At 44.5% G+C, this 20,300-nt stretch overlaps 1 protein-coding gene across 1 annotated transcript in view; it reads right to left on the bottom strand.

Annotated features, from left to right (window-relative positions):
* Positions 1 to 20,300, bottom strand: part of LOC126412387 (myrosinase 1-like) — a 139,915-nt gene that overhangs the window by 74,754 nt on the left and 44,861 nt on the right. Inside the window, exon 5 of the mRNA XM_050081964.1 lies at positions 3,880 to 4,060. Coding sequence (XP_049937921.1) covers positions 3,880 to 4,060 — 181 coding nt within the window. The remainder of the gene's footprint in view (positions 1 to 3,879; positions 4,061 to 20,300) is intronic.

Raw genomic sequence — 20,300 nt, forward strand, 5'->3', positions numbered from 1 at the left:
CAACATATGGCACTCTTAGGTTTCTTTAACTCGTTGACAGTAGTATTTTCGGACGTTTACGTCGGTCACAGAATGAAATGAAATTTCAATGAATTACAAACATCAGCTGTGTATGCAACGTAGATAGATATCAACGGGGAGAGTTGAAAAATGTGTGCCCGACTGGGATTCGAGCCCTGGGTCTCCTGCTTACAATGCGTTATAACCCCTAAGACACCGATAACACAGAAACAAGTCGGTAGCGCGGACTTATCCCAAGCTCCCCCCCCCCCCCCCCCCCCAAGCAGACCCACATTCTCAACTTGCTCTTACTGCACACACTACGAAAGTAGTGCTCCCTGCCCATTAACCTTAATGCTCGTGCAGATGCACGCACACTCTTGAACTCATGTGGGAACAGGATTTGCCACGAGCATTGAGATTAATGAGCAGGGTAGTTGTACTCTCGTAGTGTCTGGAGTTAGTTGAGACTGCTGTGGGGGCACGCTCGCGGTAAGTCCGTGCAGCCGCGCTGATTCCTGTGTCCTCGGTGGCTTTGGAGTTAGCCGGCATGGTAGCTCAGCGTGGTCGCTCAGAGGGTTAGCTGCCCTCTGCAATAAAAAAAAACTGAAAAAAAGGAGTAAGGAAGTAGGAGATCCCAGTAAGGCACACATTTTCAACTCCTCCCGCCGATTTTTATCAACGTCCCGTACACAGTTGATGTTTGTAATTCACTTAAATTTGATTCTTCACGGCTGTCATGATCGACCATGGTGTTTGTTCTTCCGGACATGTCTTCGCTTGTCTCCACGGGTTTCATTTATATTCAACTTCTTGACTAGGAAAAGCGAATTTGTTGACAAAGTGATCATTCAATGTCCCCCCTTTTTATGAACGAAGATATGAAACCGTAAAAGACAACGGTAAAGAGCGGTCCGTCTTTAACTCTCGTTGCGAAGCACGGTCGAATAAAAAGTGTAAAATAAAGAGTATGTGTTTTGTGGAAATTATGTATCAGTCCCCTGACAACCTGTTCGACAACCTGTTCCATAATAATCTTTGGTCATGGTATACTGAATATAAACACGTTGCATTAGGACCTTGTCCTTTCGTATTATGAAAATATACAGTTTGAGTGCTGTATCGTAATAAACGTGTCATCAAAACACCTTCTTCCATCATTCCTAAAAACGTGTTTGGCCAGTTCATTTGTCTTTAGTCGATTTTGAATGTGTTTTTACATCAGATATTTTGATTAGACATTGTAGTATTATTTATTAGTTTATTATGAGAAATACAGTCGGCAAACGTTTTAGAGAGAACCATAGCTGAGGTCGGTAGACATTGCAACCTGTCTCGAATGTTGTTATAGTACAAAAGCTTGAGTAATCCTGACTCTTTTGTAGTAAAACAATAACTGTTATCACACGACACTTACATTTTTATTTATAAGTATTATCGCTGTATTTTTCTGTTGCTTCGTAAGGTGTAACTTTGCGGTAAAAATTTTAAAACCATCTGGTGATGTCAGATTGTTCTACGAACCACGATTAACATTGCCTCAAATTGAAATTTTGACACCCTTTTCGTATTTCAGCCATGGTAATACCATTACAACACTTGACAAGCAACACAGAACTTCTTAGATGTGAAAATATTTAGTTTGAAGACCCACTGGTCCTGATACAAAGTGCATGCTAAAAAGTTACCTGCTTAGGATAATATTTTTCATTCACTTATGTTTTTTTTAAGAACTCAGGCAAGAAAATAGCATTGGGGCCCTTCATCTGAGAGTTCACAATTACGTTTTAGGCAGCAATTTGACGGATATGAGAGTAGGTGGAAAATAAAATTGTGCCACTTAACATAAACATTGCATTTTTTTGTTGTTGATGTATTTCTGCAGACCTTTAGTCATTGAATTAACATTGAAACCCTTGACATACGTTATAGAACAATTTAAATTTGAAGTATTTGATTTACAAAGCGTAGGCCCGAAAAATGTTATTTCTTAGCTACATATGTTTTATAACTATTTAGAGACAAAAATAGTGCCTGAGTACTTAATTTGAGAGTTTGTGAACATGTTTCAGGCACCATTTTGGGGCTGTGTGTGTGTGTGTGTGTGTGTGTGTGTGTGTGTGTGTGTGTGTGTGTGTGTGTGTATGTGTGTGTGTGTGTGTGCGTGTGTGTGTTCAACTGACGAATTTTAGACATGGAAATTATACAGTTTTAGATCTTTCGAATACTTTTGAGCGTTGTCAGTATGGCTTCTCTGCGACTGCCTTGTGACTGGGTGTTTCATTTTGATGCGAGCTATTTATACTACACTGTGACAAAATGTTCATTTTAATACTACGCTGTTGTTAACTGGAGAGAAGAAGGGAAAGAAGATGGGGAAAGCGTGGCTTGTCATGGGATAGGTAAGAGTGCTGTCACTTGCCGTCCTCTTGGATTGTAACGTCAGAGGATCAGGTCTGTACCTATCACTGTGCTAGCCACAACATCACAGAGTCAGACGATTAGCCAGTGAGCGTACTTGCCCGTGAGTCGCCTAGCATTCCTAAGCTACGCGCTGACGGAAACGGCAATCTGGTAAACATTTTGGAAGAAATAGGAATGTTCACATATTTGCGAAAACATCTTAACATTATTTTGAAAGAATAGTCTGACCTAAAAACAGCAATCATCAAAATTTTCAACAGTAATATCGTAAATCTTGAGCGCTGAAACACATCCCTTTGTTTAGAAATTCTGTTAATACAGATCAGAAACGAATTAGTACAAGATAATCAACATGTTTGAATGTTGAGAACATTGCCATTGATAAGTACATGACAGCCCAAAAGGATAGGCTGATTAAAACTATAATATAATTATATAATTATCAGCGTATGGCTGTTCCACATAATACTGCATCTGCAGCAATAATTCGAGCAGCAGTCAGCACCAAAGTGACAGAACGAACCGTTACAAAACGGCTACTTCAAGGACAGATCCGAGTCGGATGCTCTGTAGTGAACATTCCGCTGACCCCAAACCACCGCCACTTGCGACTTCAGTGACGTCAAGCGAGATCTCATTTGAGAGCAGAGTGTATGTCCGTTGTGTTTTCTGATGAAAGCTAGTTCTGGCTCGGTGCTAGTGATGGCCGTATATTGGTTAGAAGAACGCCAGTTGAGTATATGCAAACAATCTGTCTTCCGTCTAGACAAACTGGACCTACACGGGGAGTTATGATTTGGGCTACGATTTTGTATGCCGGCAGGAGCTCTCTCGTGGTTATCACATACGTCCTGACTGCAAATTTGTACGTCAGTCTGTTGATTCGACCTGTTGTGCTGCCACTCATGAACGGTTTTCCAGGGAATGTTTTCCAACAGGATAACGCTCGCCCACATACCGCTGTCGTAGTCTAACATGCTCTACAGAGCGTAGCTTGGACTGCTCCCTCGCAAAATCTGTCTCCAACAGAGCACATATGGGACATTGTCGGACATAACTATAGCGAGATCATCCACAAGCCGCATTAACTGTCCCTGTATTCACCGACCAAGAGCAACAGGCATGGAACTCCATCCCACAAACCGACATCCGGCGCCTGTACGACACACTGCTTGCGCGTTAGCATGTTTGCAGTCAACATTCTGGCGGTTACACCGGTTATTAAGGTACCATAGTTTCACATTTGCAATGTCTTTTCCCGCGCGTACATTTACCTGTGATCTTGCAAGGTAATCCATTAAATATGTCACCTGAACAAATGCATTCCCAAAATTTCATTACTCTACATTAATTACCTCTTGGTGTATTTCACTCGAGTTCTACTTGTTGCGACAATTTCGCGTCTTCGGATCTTAAAAGTCAGATGCCATTTAATTTAACGCACACTATAATTACCTTGTTGCGTGGCGCGGAACTCCTCATCGTACATGTGGTAGGTCCTGGCGTGCGCCAGCAGGATGGTGTGCGCCGACAGGTACTCGCCGATGCCGTGGGTGTTGATGCGCGGTGCCTTGTCGTTCTCACCGTAGCCGCGGGTCACCTCTTTCGGTTCGTTGAACGTGATCCACCACTTCACCTGTGGTGCAAGAGACCAAAAACATAGACAACAGCTGGCTTCTAGTTCTCCTCGAAAGGAAATGACGAGATCGTATAGGACCGTCGTTCGGCAGCCTGGTGCAAGCCTTTCTATTTGACGCCACTTCGACGACTTGTGCGTCGATGAGGATGGCATGAAATGATTAGGACAACACAAACAATACAAACACCCAGTCGCCAAGCAAATAAAATGTACAACAATCTGCTGTGGCGGAACATAGTATTGACGAGAAGCACACCTTCGATTTCGAGGACACAAAGAAAATATGCAGTACAAACGGATTTTGGGACTCACTAACCAAAGAGTCCATATAAATAAGTTTCATCAAGATTCTTAGGGGAGTAAAGGCCAACAGGCCACAAACTTCCACTTGAACTTCCTCACAACTTAATCAACCGCGACAGTGGCTACCGTCTCAGCACAGCCTTGGAGCCTGCAATCAGGAAAATCAGAGAACAGCGTTCCGTTCCACCAAGGGCCACGGACGGAGCAGACAGAGACGGACGCCGGGACACGAACCCCGCACACGAATCCCCCCCCCCCCCTCCCCTCCCGCCACCTCCACCGGCCGCTCCAGGCGCATCGGGCGATTCCGCGGGCGCGTGATTGGCCGGCGGCGGGAAGCGGAGAGCGGTCCGGCAGATATATCAGCTCGCGACCGACTATATCCCGACTACAAAGGGTTTTAGACGACACAGAAACCTGGGCCCGTCGCTGGCGCATCACCATCAATTCTGAAAAAACGCAGGCGATGCTGATCACCGTAGGCTCGGAAGGCGCGAATCTCCTCAACACCCCCCCCCCCTCCACCTTCACCTAAACGGAACCCAACTCCCCTGGTGCAGAACCGCCAAGTATCTTGGCGTAACCTTGGACTCTCGTCTTACGTGGAAACCCCACATAGACGAGGTCCATAGGAAGGTCTGCGCCAGAAAGTCCATCCTGTACCCAATCCTCAACATCCAGCTCCCTTTCCTGCTCAGTAGGAGTGAACGTATACCAGGCCCTGATCCAGCCAGTCATGGAATACGCGTGTCCTGTCTGGGGATATGCGGCGAAGCAGCACCTGGACAAACTCCAGAGGCTGCAGAACCGCGCCCTCAGGAGGGCACTGCGTTTACCCCTTGGATTCCCTATCGACGATTTGCATGCCGCTGCGGAAATCCCACTCCTGAGAGAGCGATTTCAAGACCTGGCAAGGGCTTCTATGAAGGTACTTCCAGGTCGGGAAACGCCCTCATCCACTCCCTAGGTCGGTATGACATGTCCTGCGATAAACACAATCGCCCCATGACGATCTTCGACGACTAAGTCGAAGAGAAAAATCCCAATATCCATTCCCAAACCCTGCTCCTACCCAAATTACTACAATTATCTCGCCAAACCTCAGGCAAGTACCTGACTCTCACAGAACAATCATCACAGTTCACAGACACCAAAAAAGTACAGAAATAATCACACACACAAGTACACAGGGGAGTAAAAGCCGAAAGGCTACAAACTCCCCCTCACACTTCCCCAAAGGGGGGAAAGTATTAGATGAAAGCAGCAGCATATCCCGACTACAAAGGGTTTTAGACGACACAGAAACCTGGGCCCGTCGCTGGCGCATCACCATCAATTCGGAGAAGATGCAGGCAATGCTGATTACCCGCAGGCTCGGAAGGCGCGAACCTCCTCAACGTCCCCCCCTCCACCTCCACCTAAATGGAACCCAACTCGCCTGGCGCAGAACCGCCAAGTACCTTGGTGTAACCTTGGACTCTCGTCTTACATGGAAACCCCACATAGACGAGGTCCACAGGAAGGTCTGCGCCAGAATGTCCATCCTATACCCTATCCTGAACACAACCAGTTCCCTTCCCTGCCCAGTAGCAGTAAATGTATGCCAGGCCCTGATCTGGCCGGTAATGGAGTATGCGTGCCCTGTCTGGGGATACGCGGCAAAGCAGCACCTGGACAAACTCCAGAGGGTGCAAAACCGCGCCCTCAGAAGGGCACTGCATCTACCTCTCAGATTCCCCACAGACGACCTGCACACCGCAGCCGAAATCCCACTGCTGAGAGAGCGTTTCCAGGATCTGGCAAGGGCCTTCTATGAAGGTACTTCCAGATCCGGAAATGCACTCATTCACTCCCTAGGTCGGTATGACATGTCCCACGATAAACACAAGCGCCCTATGACGATCTTCGATGATTAAGTCGAAGAGAAAATCCCAATACCCAATCCCTAATCCAGTTCCTTCCCATATATCACCAATCATCTCGCCTACCTCAGGCAAGTACCAGACACACTCACAACAATTCATCACATATCACAGACACCAGAAATATATAGAAAAATCACACACACATGTACACAGGTTAGTAAAAGCCAAAAGGCTACAAACTCCCCCTCACACTTCCCCAAAGAGGGGAAAGTATTAGATGAAAGCAGCAGTATATCCCGACTAACGTCCCCCCCCCCCTCCACCTTCACCCAACTCCCCTGGCGCAGAACCGCCAAGTACCTCTCGTCTTACGTGGAAACCCCACATAGACGAGGTCCACAGGAAGGTCTGGGCCAGAATGTCCATCCTATACCCTATCCTGAACTCAACCAGCTCCCTTCCCTGCCCAGTAGCAGTAAATGTGTACCAGGCCCTGATCCGGCCAGTAATGGAATATGCGTGCCCTGTCTGGGGATACGCGGCAAAGCAGCACCTGGACAAACTCCAGAGGCTGCAGAACCGCGCCCTCAGGAGGGCACTGCATCTGCCTCTGGGATTCCCCACAGACAATCTGCACGCCGCAGCCGATATCCCACTCCTGAGAGAGCGTTTCCAAGATCTGGCAAGGATCTTCTAAGAGGGTTCTTCCAGATCGGGAAACTCCCTCGTCCACTCTCTAGGCCGGTATGACATGTCCCGCGATAAGCACAAGCGCCCTATAACGATCTTCGACGATTAAGTCGAAGAGAAAATCCCAATGCCAAATCCCAAATCCTGCTCCTTGCCCACATAACACCAAACATCTCGCCAATCCCAGGCAAATACCAGACACATACAGAACAGTCATCACATATCACAAACACCAAAAAAGTACAGAAGAATCATACACACACGTACACAAGGGAGTAAAAGCCGCAAGGCTACAAACTCTCCCTCACACTTCCCCAAAGAGGGGAAAGTAAAAGATGAGAGCAGCAAGTATATCCCGATCTCAGGCTGCGGAGTGGTACGGATCACTGTTGTAGCTGTTGCTGCTCGAGATGTCGGGACGCGGAAGGGGACGCAAAGCTGCAGCCCTAGCGGAGTTGCTGCTCACGCTACGGCAACAGGAAGAAGAAGACTGTAGCGCAGTGCCTTCGTTTCCAAAAGCTTGGCCACGTCGCCAAGCACTGCAGCGGCGCAGTCGCGTGTCTGAAGTGTGCGCAAGCTCATGACACACGCGACTGCAAGAAGGAGAAGGATACCCCTTGTACCTGCGTCAACTGTGGCGGCGCACACGCGGCGAACGCCCGTTCCTGCGCCTACAAGAGGAATTGCGGTGGACCAGACAAGAAGAAGACGCAGAAGCAAGTGGCCATCTCACATGAAGAGGTGGTCTCTTGTACAGAAGACATCGTCTCCAGGCGTCTAAAGGACGCTGTACAAGAATCCATGTCCGCCTTCAAATCCGCCATGGCGGAAGAGAGGGCGGCCATGTTGACGGAACTGGGCGAGGCTCGGTGTCAGATTGCTGCGCTGACGCAGGAACTTCGCTCAGCCAAAGAAGACTCCGCCACAAGAGAAGACACCGCCACCCAGACGACTCCTGCACGAGAGAAGGAGTTAGCAACGGTGGCTAATCAAACCGACGAGCCTGCCGAAGGGGAGGCGACACAGCAAAAGGACACTGAAGCAGCTGCCCAAGAGGAAGAAAAGTGGAAAGAAGCACCATTCCTCCCGCTTCCGGACATGTACAGCGCAAGTGCTGTACTGAAGAAGATTGCTAGTTCGCTTCGCGACGGTACATACCCTCACCACGAAAATCCCTATCCTTTTGTCCCACTAAACCATCAAAAACCGTCACTCCCACATCAGGCACTTGGCTATCAGAAGGTCTTACTGGACTTTCCAGGGAGGATTATGAGATCGTTAATTCCTACCCTATCTTCACTACCCTGCAGATGCATTGTTTAATCATTTGTCTGGTTTCCGGAGAACAATCGAAGGCACAATACTTTACGTATCAAACCAACCCCGAGGAACAGTCCTCAGTCATCAGTAAGAAGAAAAAGCGTCACATCGACAAGAACAAGAAATAGATTATAGGCACTCCTTGCCAGTTCCAGATATAATCAAATAGTCCAAGAAACAAGTTTCATCACTATTCTTAGGGGAGTAAAGGCCAACAGGCCACAAACTTCCACTTGAACTTCCTCACACAGAGGAAATTTAAAAAGGAGCAGAGAGAGAGAGATATCCCGACACTTCGCCTGAAGATGATGGAGACGCATTCCATCGAAACGTTGCTACGAGACGACGACGCTATTCGGCTGACAACCCGTGAAGACTTCACATGAAATTCGTCCAGAAAACCTGCGCTCACATATAACAAATAAATTGTGTTACCCGACCAGAAATCGAATCAGGGACTGCGCGACCTAGAGGCAGCGACGCTGACCACTAGACAACAAACTGCGAACAATTGCTCCTTCGAGGAAAAACATTAGAGAAGGCTGAGATTTCGCCACTTTCTTGTGACACGAGAACAGTCTGCAAAACATTCCAAATGATAAAATACTTTCGAAATATTCTAGTCAGCTGTCTTTATTTACGATATTCTTATGTGCAATGTATTATCGATATCAGAGGTACATAAATCGACTGTGAGCCATCCACGTGACTGTCCAAATAAATGGACAATGTAATACAGCAAGAAAATCAAATAGTGTACATGCAGACGCTGTATCATACGAGCCAATTTTTGAAGAATGATACTAGAGAACACATTGTCAATAGATATATCATCGTCTATATACAATCACCTGCTGACAAGCGGGCCACGTGACATCTGATTAACCATACTGACACAAATATAAACCGATTTGTTCCCCGAAATTCGGCCACGAAAAATTACAGTGGGTTTATTTGCGGTACCCCACATACGCCGCTATATTTTTGCTCCCTTAAAACTTTGGGAGTAGTCCTCGTACCTTTTTTTGATTTGAAGAAATCATATCGCTAATTTTGGAAATTATTAGTTGCATGTGAAATACGATGGTGGTCTACCGGTAGGCGACATGGTAGCTCAGCCTGTTCGGTCAGAAGGTTAGCTGCGCTATGTAATAAAATACTGAGTGAATGGATCAACAATGAATTTGAACAAGCTTCATGGGACATCCGCCCCGAACAAATACAACGAAGAATAACGAACAAAATGAGCTTTAAAAAAAAAGGAAGGGGGCTAGCGTCTTTGATCAGTAGTCAAAACGTAATCAGTGCGGGGTCCGAAACACCCCACCGTTTAAATTTTGATTAATAACTAGCACTGGCCGTCGAAGACTTCCAGCATAGGAAATCACCCTCATTCTACCGACGGCCTTCTCAAAGAGAACGGAGGAGCTCACTGAGGTCCAGATCACTCTCCTCTCCTTGGGGTGGAAAACTGCCCCTAAAGGTAGGAAGAATCAGAAAAGATCAACGGCATGAGGATGAAGAAGGCAATGGAAATCAGTGCATTAAAGACACATAACGATTATCCACAGGACATGTGGCCTGTAACTGAAAAAATGTCGTGGTGATCTTTCCATTGGCAAAAGATTCCTGAATAGTCCCCCGTTCGGAACCGCGAGAGGGGACTGCCAAAGGGTAGGTGACCATTTGAAAAAGACTCAATAACCAACGAAAGGATAACGTTGTACGAGTCGGGGTGTGGAATTTCAGAAGCTTGAACGTAGTAGGCAAGCTAGAAAATCTGGGAAGGGAAATGCAAATGCTCAATCTAGATATAGTAGGGATCAATGAAATGAAATGGAAAAAAGACAAGGATTTCTGGTCAGATGAGTGTGCACTTTAAGATATTAAGCATTTTAGTATGATTTACGAAATTACAAAGCTCTTGCAGTAGTCTCTGATGTCCTATTTCTTTTGCGGCACTGTAAGACATCTTAATGTTAAGTAATTACGGACATACGTAAATATTCACTTGAAGCTCACTAAGCAGGCAAATTTGGTCAGTAGTTTTGAATTAAATACTTTGTTTCAAATATATTGACGACTTTAGCAGAAATTTACAAATCTGCTTTCCATTAAACGCAATGTTTTCTTATCACAAGACACTCTAGGCTTTACATTATTTCTTAATTTCTGTTGTTTACATCTTAAATTTATGGAATTCCACTCCATGCTAAACTGTAGACTAGCAGCATACCGTGTTTTATCATTTAACTCCCCACATGGCTTTATATTTATTCCTACGGCAGAATATAAACTGTCACTTGTACAGTTTCTTTGCCTCACAAACAAACTTGTTAATTTTTTACACATTTGGAAATAGTCAAAAAAATAATCTATTGTCCTTTATTCTGGTGTTTAGCAAATTCCTTCCTACTAGCTTTTTGCAGTGCTGTGTAGATGTAAACCTGATTGGAAATGCTACATAAAAAATTGCAGGTAAGAATAAAAAAATCTGTTAAAGTCACCACATAGCAAAAGGTTAGGGTACTTTGAGCTGTAGAGTCTACTTTTAAATGAGTATTACGTCAAGAACTGCTTTCTTATTTGGATTCCTTAACTGGGTAGGATATTATAAAACAATTGCTCTAGGTGCGACTCCGTATGATCTTTCAACATGTCGCAGGGCTGTACATGGCCACATGATGCCCCATCACGCACGACATTTCAAACAGAAATGCGAAGAAAAAGCGCGGGCTGCCTACGTCATCGTAGCTGCGCATGCACAGTACGGCCTGTTTTCTGGTGCTGTCTGGCAACTGCTCAACCGAATCTTAACAGTTACTTCTGCGAAATCTAAGCGATTCAGGACGGTGTACAAACTCGAGATTTCACTTTCTATTTTAACCGAAAGCAAGAGTTTAGTTGCGGTCTGGCTGTGACGTCATTCGATGCAACGCGTATTACGGCGTTTGACTGATGTGGGCTGTACGGTAGCTGGGTACGAAGTGAAGTCAGGGAGGTGATCTGATGGGCAATGTACCCCTGTGTTCAAAGGATCGGATCTGATATGATCCCTGCCTTTTGTCTGGTGATGATGATAAAGAAATGATGGGATGAAAACGTCATGATTGTGTGTATGTGTTTAGTGTCTGAGTGTATTACGGTGTTTGTAGCTTATATGCCGTAATTAAAATAGTACGTTATAGTTCCTGGTAGTGGTCATGATGGGGAATTTAGTTCTGGCGGCGTGTGAATTTTGTCCCAGATGCCTGATGAGCAGGTGGTTGGAGTCTGAGGTTTTGCGGAAAAAATTTAATGGACTTCTTTTCGGTGATTTCTGGAATTTTTGGTATACTATGAGTTGCGTAGATGGCTCTGTTTGATTGATACCGGCTAGCATCAGCAGCAATTCTGATGGCTGGTTCAATGATGGTTTTTAAAATCTTCTTTTTGGCTTGCATGTTAATTCTATTGCCTTTAATGATGGGGTAGAGTCTGAAAATCGTTCTGTAGCCTTGTTGCAGATGTCTGTGACGTGGTCTCTAAATGTCATTCTTTTATCAAGCTTGATGCCAAGATGTTTTACTGTGTCTGCCCATGGAAGGTATTTGTTGTTGAACTGGAAGTGGAGGTTAGAAGGTATTCTTTTATAAGTAAAAAGTATGGCCTGAGTCTTCTCCGCGTTGATGGTAATTTTCCATTGGTTTGCCCATTGCTGGATGATCTGGAGGTGTTGCTCTATTTTATTGACTATGTATTGGAGGTTTGAACTACTGCGGTACACTGCAGTATCATCTGCATATAGGGATAAGTGACCTCCTAGTTGTTTGGGGATGTCGTTTGTGTAAATTGTATAGAGAATAGGCCCCAGGACTGATCCTTGTGGTACCCCAGCCGCTATTGTTCTGGTGTTACTAGTCGCTCCTGGAACATGAACATAGAATGTCCTATTGCGAAGAAATGATGCTATAGTATGAATGAGACTATTGGGACAATTGTATCGATGAAGTTTGAAGATGAGGCCGTAATGCCACACTCTATCGAATGCTCTTCCGATGTCAAGCAGGACCTCTCCATTGCCTCTCAGGCCATATTTAGATACGGGAGCAGCGGACGACCAAGAGAACATCGGCTGTTATCCGCTCTATGCTCACGGTAGTAGCCCCTAAAAGGCCGCTTTCTCGGACACACAATATTTTATGACACTGTTGTGTATTAATTTATGACCTTCGAAAGGAATCAGTTCACTGCTAGTAGCGCCACGTCACCATAACGCGTCTGTGCGTAGCACACAAGTATTGCACCATAATTTAAAAATGAAATTAAAAGTTAAAGTTGCTTTCCCAAACTTTGTCAGCTTGTGCTTTAGTACACAAAGCACAATCTGTGCTGTAGTGGGACATTTCGAAAGACAATGAAGTTAAAAGAAATTCACGTTTCTTACATTTGAGGAACAGTAGTGAAATTAGGAAAGATGCTCTTAAGCCAAATGTTGTCTGGTTGCGACGGCAGGTCTTCAATGATAGTGATGGGAAAATTAATCATAACGTCGACATCATACGGTCCGCCGTAATGAGTGAATATACTGAGACGTTAAGTGAGCCTGCCGTATCTCGAGTAGCACGAGCGTCTTCAATGGGTGGATATTTTCCGTATCTACACTCCTGGAAATTGAAATAAGAACACCGTGAATTCATTGTCACAGGAAGGGGAAACTTTATTGACACATTCCTGGGGTCAGATACATCACATGATCACACTGACAGAACCACAGGCACATAGACACAGGCAACAGAGCATGCACAATGTCGGCACTAGTACAGTGTATATCCACCTTTCGCAGCAATGCAGGCTGCTATTCTCCCATGGAGACGATCGTAGAGATGCTGGATGTAGTCCTGTGGAACGGCTTGCCATGCCATTTCCACCTGGCGCCTCAGTTGGACCAGCGTTCGTGCTGGACGTGCAGACCGCGTGAGACGACGCTTCATCCAGTCCCACACATGCTCAATGGGGGACAGATCCGGAGATCTTGCTGGCCAGGGTAGTTGACTTACACCTTCTAGAGCACGTTGGGTGGCACGGGATACATGCGGACGTGCATTGTCCTGTTGGAACAGCAAGTTCCCTTGCCGGTCTAGGAATGGTAGAACGATGGGTTCGACGACGGTTTGGATGTACCGTGCACTATTCAGTGTCCCCTCGACGATCACCAGTGGTGTACGGCCAGTGTAGGAGATCGCTCCCCATACCATGATGCCGGGTGTTGGCCCTGTGTGCCTCGGTCGTATGCAGTCCTGATTGTGGCGCTCACCTGCACGGCGCCAAACACGCATACGACCATCATTGGCACCAAGGCAGAAGCGACTCTCATCGCTGAAGACGACACGTCTTCATTCGTCCCTCCATTCACGCCTGTCGCGACACCACTGGAGGCGGGCTGCACGATGTTGGGGCGTGAGCGGAAGACGGCCTAACGGTGTGCGGGACCGTAGCCCAGCTTCATGGAGACGGTTGCGAATGGTCCTCGCCGATACCCCAGGAGCAACAGTGTCCCTAATTTGCTGGGAAGTGGCGGTGCGGTCCCCTACGGCACTGCGTAGGATCCTACGGTCTTGGCGTGCATCCGTGCGTCGCTGCGGTCCGGTCCCAGGTCGACGGGCAAGTGCACCTTCTGCCGACCACTGGCGACAACATCGATGTACTGTGGAGACCTCACGCCCCACGTGTTGAGCAATTCGGCGGTACGTCCACCTGGCCTCCCGCATGCCCACTATACGCCCTCGCTCAAAGTCCGTCAACTGCACATACAGTTCACGTCCACGCTGTCGCGGCATGCTACCAGTGTTAAAGACTACGATGGAGCTCCGTATGCCACGGCAAACTGGCTGACACTGACGGCGGCGGTGCACCGCGGTTCCTGGTGTGTCCGCTGTGCCGTGCGTGTGATCATTGCTTGTACAGCCCTCTCGCAGTGTCCGGAGCAAGTATGGTGGGTCTGACACACCGGTGTCAATGTGTTCTTTTTTCCATTTCCAGGAGTGTATATCCGTACTTCGAATGACATCCTTATCTCGGAAGCGGTGGAATCCCAATTGACAGACGTTACGCTACATTGTGCAAACGATGTAAGAACTGCACACTGTTAGACAAGGAGGGATGATGGAGAAGGGTAAATATACTAATTTGAGGCAGGAAACCTTGAACTGGAAGCCATCGAGGTGCAAGCCATAGGCGAAAATGATAAAACTTCTAATTCACTATTGGTCTGCTTACGGTGATAAAAATCCAAGTAGGAATTTCTGTAACAATTTTATGTATCTGAACAACTTGTTCAGTTGTTGAAAGTGATGTGCTCCTGCTTCTCTGATCAGCAATGACAATGTTTTCTTACTCGTTCTAACTTCCCGGATGTTAATCGATCAGTCGCACGGATAGCAAAAATTGGTAGCAGGAGACTTTGTTCAATCTGCTTAGGTGATTGTATACGAAATTTTTCATAGGATCGCACTAGAAGAAACCAAATGGAGTCAGATCCGGTGAACGATCTGAGCACGAGTCACAACTCCTGGTAAAGTGTGTTTACCAGCTGTACAGTGTTTTACCTAAAATATACGTAAATATTGTATTATATTGTTTAAACAATTATTTATTGATCATCGTATTACACTGGCAGGGGTTTCCTACAACACATCTGGCTTCGTAACTTTGTCACTTTTGGGCAAGATGTAAGTAGGCAGTTTAGGTTTTTATGTTGGTAACGCCACGGAGCGCTCTGTATGAAAATCACTGACTGTGCTGTGTGCAGTCTATGGCTGATTTGCCTTATTGGAATATTGCTGTTGTCGTGTTTGGCAGTTGGATGTGAACAGCGCGTAGCGTTGCGCAGTTGGAGGTGAGCCGCCAGCAGTGGTGGATGTGGGGAGAGAGATGGCAGAATTTTGAGAGCGGACGATCTGGACGTGTGTCCACCAGAAAGAGTAAATTTGTAGTACTGTATATCATGAACTGATATATATATATATGATGACTTTTGAACACTATTAAGGTAAATACATTGTTTGTTCTCTATCAAAATCTTTCAGTTGCTAACTATGCCTATCAGTAGTTAGTGCCTTCAGTAGTTAGAATCCTTTATTTAGCTGGCAGTATTGGCGCTCGCTGTATTGCACTAGTTCGAGTAACGAAGATTTTTGTGAGGTAAGTGATTCATGAAAGGTGCATAGGTTGTCAGTCAGGGCCATTCTTTTGTAGGGATTATTGAAAATCAGATTGCGTTGCGCTAAAAATATTGTGTGTCAGTTTAGTGTTGATCAGAATAAGTAAAGCGAGAAATGTCTGAGTACGTTCAGCTCTGCTCAGCTGTTTGAAAATCAAATAACGTAAGGGTTTTTCCAGCACTGTCATTTATAAAAATTTTCTAAGGGTACGTTTCAAAGGGTTACTTGTTTCAAATAGGTAAATTTGCTCTTCTTCGCCACCACTAAAAACATGTATACAGGGTTAGTGGTGCTGGATAACATTAATAGGACAGGATGACACAAAATTCTTTATTCTTAGAGCAAAGTTTCATGCAACACAAAATACATAACTTTATAGGCAGCGATGGTGTATGTATGGTATATAATAAAATAAGAAAGCAAAGAAGTCATTAAAACAATCACTTACAACTGACTGAAGACAGCAAGACCAATAAATCGACTACAAGCACCAATGATGTAATGATTGATAACATGAGTGTTAATATATGATTTAGTTTTATAGATGCCTTATGAGTGTGCTAAGCGCCACTGAGAAAGTAAGGAGATCATAAGATTAAGTAATTAAAATTATTTTCCTCTGTGATGAAGCGTAGTAGTTATCAGGATTATGTTGTTGTTGTGGTCTTCAGTCCTGAGACTGGTTTGATGCAGCTCTCAATGCTACTCCATCCTGTGCAAGCTTCTTCATCTCCCAGTACCTACTGCAACCTACATACTTCTGAATCTGCTTAGTGTATTCATCTCTTGGTCTCCCTCTACGATTTTTGCCCTCCACGCTGCCCTCCAATACTAAATTGGTGATCCCTTGATGCCTCAGAACATGTCCTACCAACCGATCCCTTCTTCTAGTCAAGTTGTGCCACAAACGTCTCTTCTCCCCAATCCTATTCAACACCTCCTCATTAGTTATGTGATCTACCCATCTGATCTTCACCATTCTTCTGTAGCACCACATTTCGAAAACTTCTATTCTCTTCATGTCGAAACTATTTATCGTCCATGTTTCACTTCCATACATGGCTACACTCCATACAAATATTTTCAGAAACGACTTCCTGACACTTAAATCTATATTCGATCTTAACAAATTTCTCTTCTTCAGAAACGCTTTCCTTCCCATTGCCAGCCTACAGTTTATATCCTCTCTACTTCGACCATCATCAGTTATTTTGCTCCCCAAATAGCAAAACTCCTTTACTACTTTAAGTGTCTCATTTCCTAATCTAATACCCTCAACATAACCCGACTTAATTCGACTACATTCCATTATCCTCGTTTTGCTTTTGTTGATGTTCATCTTATATGCTCCCTTCAAGACACTATCAATTCCGTTCAACTGCTCTTCCAAGTCCTTTGCTGTCTCTGACAGAATTACAATGTCATCCGAGAACCTCAAAGTCTTTATTTCTTCTCCGTGGATTTTAATACCTACTCCGAATTTTTCTTTTGTTTCCTTCACTGCTTGCTCAATATACAGATTGAATAACATCGGGGAGAGGCTACAACCCTGTCTCACTCCCTTCCCAACCACTGCTTCCCTTTCATGCCTCTCAACTCTTATAACTGCCATTTGCTTTCTATACAAATTATAAATAGCCTTTCGCTTCCTATATTTTACCTTCAGAATTTGAAAGAGAGTATTCCAGTCAAGATTGTCAAAAGCTTTCTCTAAGTCTACAAATGCTAGAATCGTAGGTTTGCCTTTCCTTAATATAGCTTCTAAGATAAGCCGTAGGGTCAGTATTGCCTCCCGTGTTCCAATATTTCTACGGAATTCTAACTGATCTTCCATAAGATCGGCTTCTACTAGTTTTTCCATTCGTCTGTAAAGAATTCGCGTTAGTATTTTGCAGCCGTGACTTATTAAACTGATAGTTCGGTAATTTTCACATCTATCAACACCTGCTTTCTTTGGGGTTGGAATTATTATATTCTTCTTGAAGTCTGAGGGTATTTCGCCTGTCTCATACATCTTCCTCACGAGATGGTAGAATTTTGTCAGGACTGGCTCTCCCAAGGCCGTCAGTAGTTCTAATGGAATGTTGTCTACTCCGGGGGCCTTGTTTCGACTCAGGTCTTTCAGTGCTCTGTCAAACTCTTCACGCAGTATCATATCTCCCATTTCATCTTCATCTACATCCTCTTCCATTTCCATAATATTGTTCTCAAGTACATCGCCCTTGTATAGAGCCTCTATATACTCCTTCCACCTTTCTGCTTTTCCTTCTTTGCTTAGAACTGGGTTTCCATCTGAGCTCTTGATATTCATACAAGTGGTTCTCTTTTCTCCAAAGGTCTCTTTAATTTTCCTATAGGCAGTATCTATCTTACTCCTAGTGAGATAAGCCTGTACATCCTTACATTTATCCTCTAGCCATCCCTGCTTAGCCATTTTGCACTTCCTGTCGTTCTCATTTTTGAGACGTTTGTATTCCTTTTTGCCTGCTTCATTTACTGCATTTTTTATATTTTCTCGTTTCATCAATTAAATTCAATATTTCTTCTGTTACCCAAGGATTTCTACTAGCCCTCGTCTTTTTCCTGCTTGATCCTCTGATGCCTTCACTACTTCATTCCTCAAAGCAACCCATTCTTCTTCTACTGTATTTCTCTCCCCCATTCCTGCCATTTGTTCCCTTACGCTCTCCCTAAAACTCTGTACAACCTCTGGTTTAGTCAGTTTATCCAGCTCCCATCTTCTTAAATTCCCACCTTTTTGCAGTTTCTTCAGTTTTAATATACAGTTCATAACCAATAGATTGTGGTCAGAGTCCATATCTGCCCCTGGAAATGTCTTACAATTTAAAACCGGTTTGCTAAATCTCTGTCTTACCATTATATAATCTATCTGATACCTTTTAGTATCTCCAGGATTCTTCCATGTATACAACCTTCTTTTATGATTCTTGAACCAAGTGTTACCTATGATTAAGTTGTGCTCTGTGCAAAATTCTACCAGGCGGCTTCCTCTTTCATTTCTTACCCCCAATCCATATTCACCTTCTACGTTTCCTTCTCTCCCTTTTCCTACTACCGAATTCCAGTCACCCATGACTATTAAATTTTCGTCTCCCTTCACTATCTGCATAATTTCTTTTATGTCATCATACATTTCTTCAATTTCTTCGTCATCTTCAGAGCTAGTTGGCATATAAACTTGTACTACTGTAGAAGGCGTGGGCTTCGTGTCTATCATGGCGACAATAATGCATTCACTATGCTGTATGTAGTAGCTTACGCGCATTCCTATTTTATTATTCATTATTAAACCTACTCCTGCGTTACCCGTATTTGACTTTGTATTTATAACCCTGTATTCGCCTGACCAAAAGTCTTGTTCCTCCTGCCACCGAACTTCACTAATTCCCACTATATCTAACTTTAACCTATACATTTCCCTTTTTAAATTTTCTAACCTACCTGCCCGATAAAGGGATCTGACATTCGACGCTCCGATCCGTAGAACGCGTTTTCTTTCTCCTGATAACGACGTCCTCTTGAGTAGTCCCCGCCCGGAGATCCGAATGGGGGACTATTTTACCTCCGGAATATTTAACCCAAGAGGACGTCATCATCATTTAACCATACAGTAGAGCTGCATGCCCTCGGGAAAAATTACGGCTGTAGTTTCCCCTTGCTTTCAACCGTTCGCAGTACCAGCACAGCAAGGCCGTTTTGGTTAGTGTTACAAGGCCAGATCAGTCAATCATCCAGACTGTTGCCCCTGCAACTACTGAAAAGGCTGCTGCCCCTCTTCAGGAACCACGCGTTTGTCTGGCCTCCCAACAGATACCCCTCCGTTGTGGTTGCACCTACGGTACGGCTATCTGTATCGCTGAGGCACGCAAGCCTCCCCACCAACGGCAAGGTCCATGGTTCATAACGAGATACAGTTGATGTTATCTAAGGTTATAGGTACTGCAGTAAGAAATCAGTAGGCAGTACAGTTGATATCTCTAAAAATGGCAATCATAGAAGTTGGAAAGAAAACAATACGTACAGAGAAGTTAACTGCGAAGAAACCATCGGTAACAGAATAAATACTTCAGTTTATCGATGAAAGAAGGAAGCATATAGGAAAGTCAAAATAACCTTCGGTGAAATTAAAGACAAGGGTGCGAACATTAAGAGTGCAACGGGAATTCCACTGCTGAATGCAGAGGAGAGAGCGAATAGTTGGCAAGAGTACATTGAAGGCCTCTATCAGGGGGAAGATCTGTATGATGTAATAGAAGAAATAGAAGTCGATTTAAAAGAGATAGGGGTCCAGTATTAGAATAAGAATTACAGCGAGCCTTGGAGGACTTAAGATCATATAAGGCAGATGGGAACGATAACATTCCATCATAATTTCCTAAAATCGTTGGGGGAAGTGGCAACAAAAGTATTACTCACGTTGGTGTGTAGAATGTATGAGTCTGGCGATTTACCATCTGACTTTCGGAAAAGTATATCCACACGACTCCGAAGACTGCAAAAACTGACAAGTGCGAGAATTATCGCACAATTAACTTAACAGCTCATGCATCCAAGTTCCTTACAAGAATAATATAAAGAAGAATGGAAAAGAAATTTGAGGATGTGTTAGATGATGATTAGTTTGGCTTTAGGAAAGGTAAAGGCACCAGAGGGGCAATTCTGACGTTGCGGTTGATAATAGAAGCGGGACCAAAGAAAAATCAAGACACTTTCATAGGATTTGTCAAACTGGGAAAAGCGTTCAACAATGTAAAATGGTGCAAGATGTTTGAAATTCTCAGAAAAATAGGGGTAAGCTACAAGGAGAGACAGGTAATATAGATTATGTACAAGAAC

This window comes from Schistocerca serialis, chromosome 7 (genome assembly GCF_023864345.2).
Source record: "Schistocerca serialis cubense isolate TAMUIC-IGC-003099 chromosome 7, iqSchSeri2.2, whole genome shotgun sequence".
NCBI classification, from domain to species: domain Eukaryota; kingdom Metazoa; phylum Arthropoda; class Insecta; order Orthoptera; family Acrididae; genus Schistocerca; species Schistocerca serialis.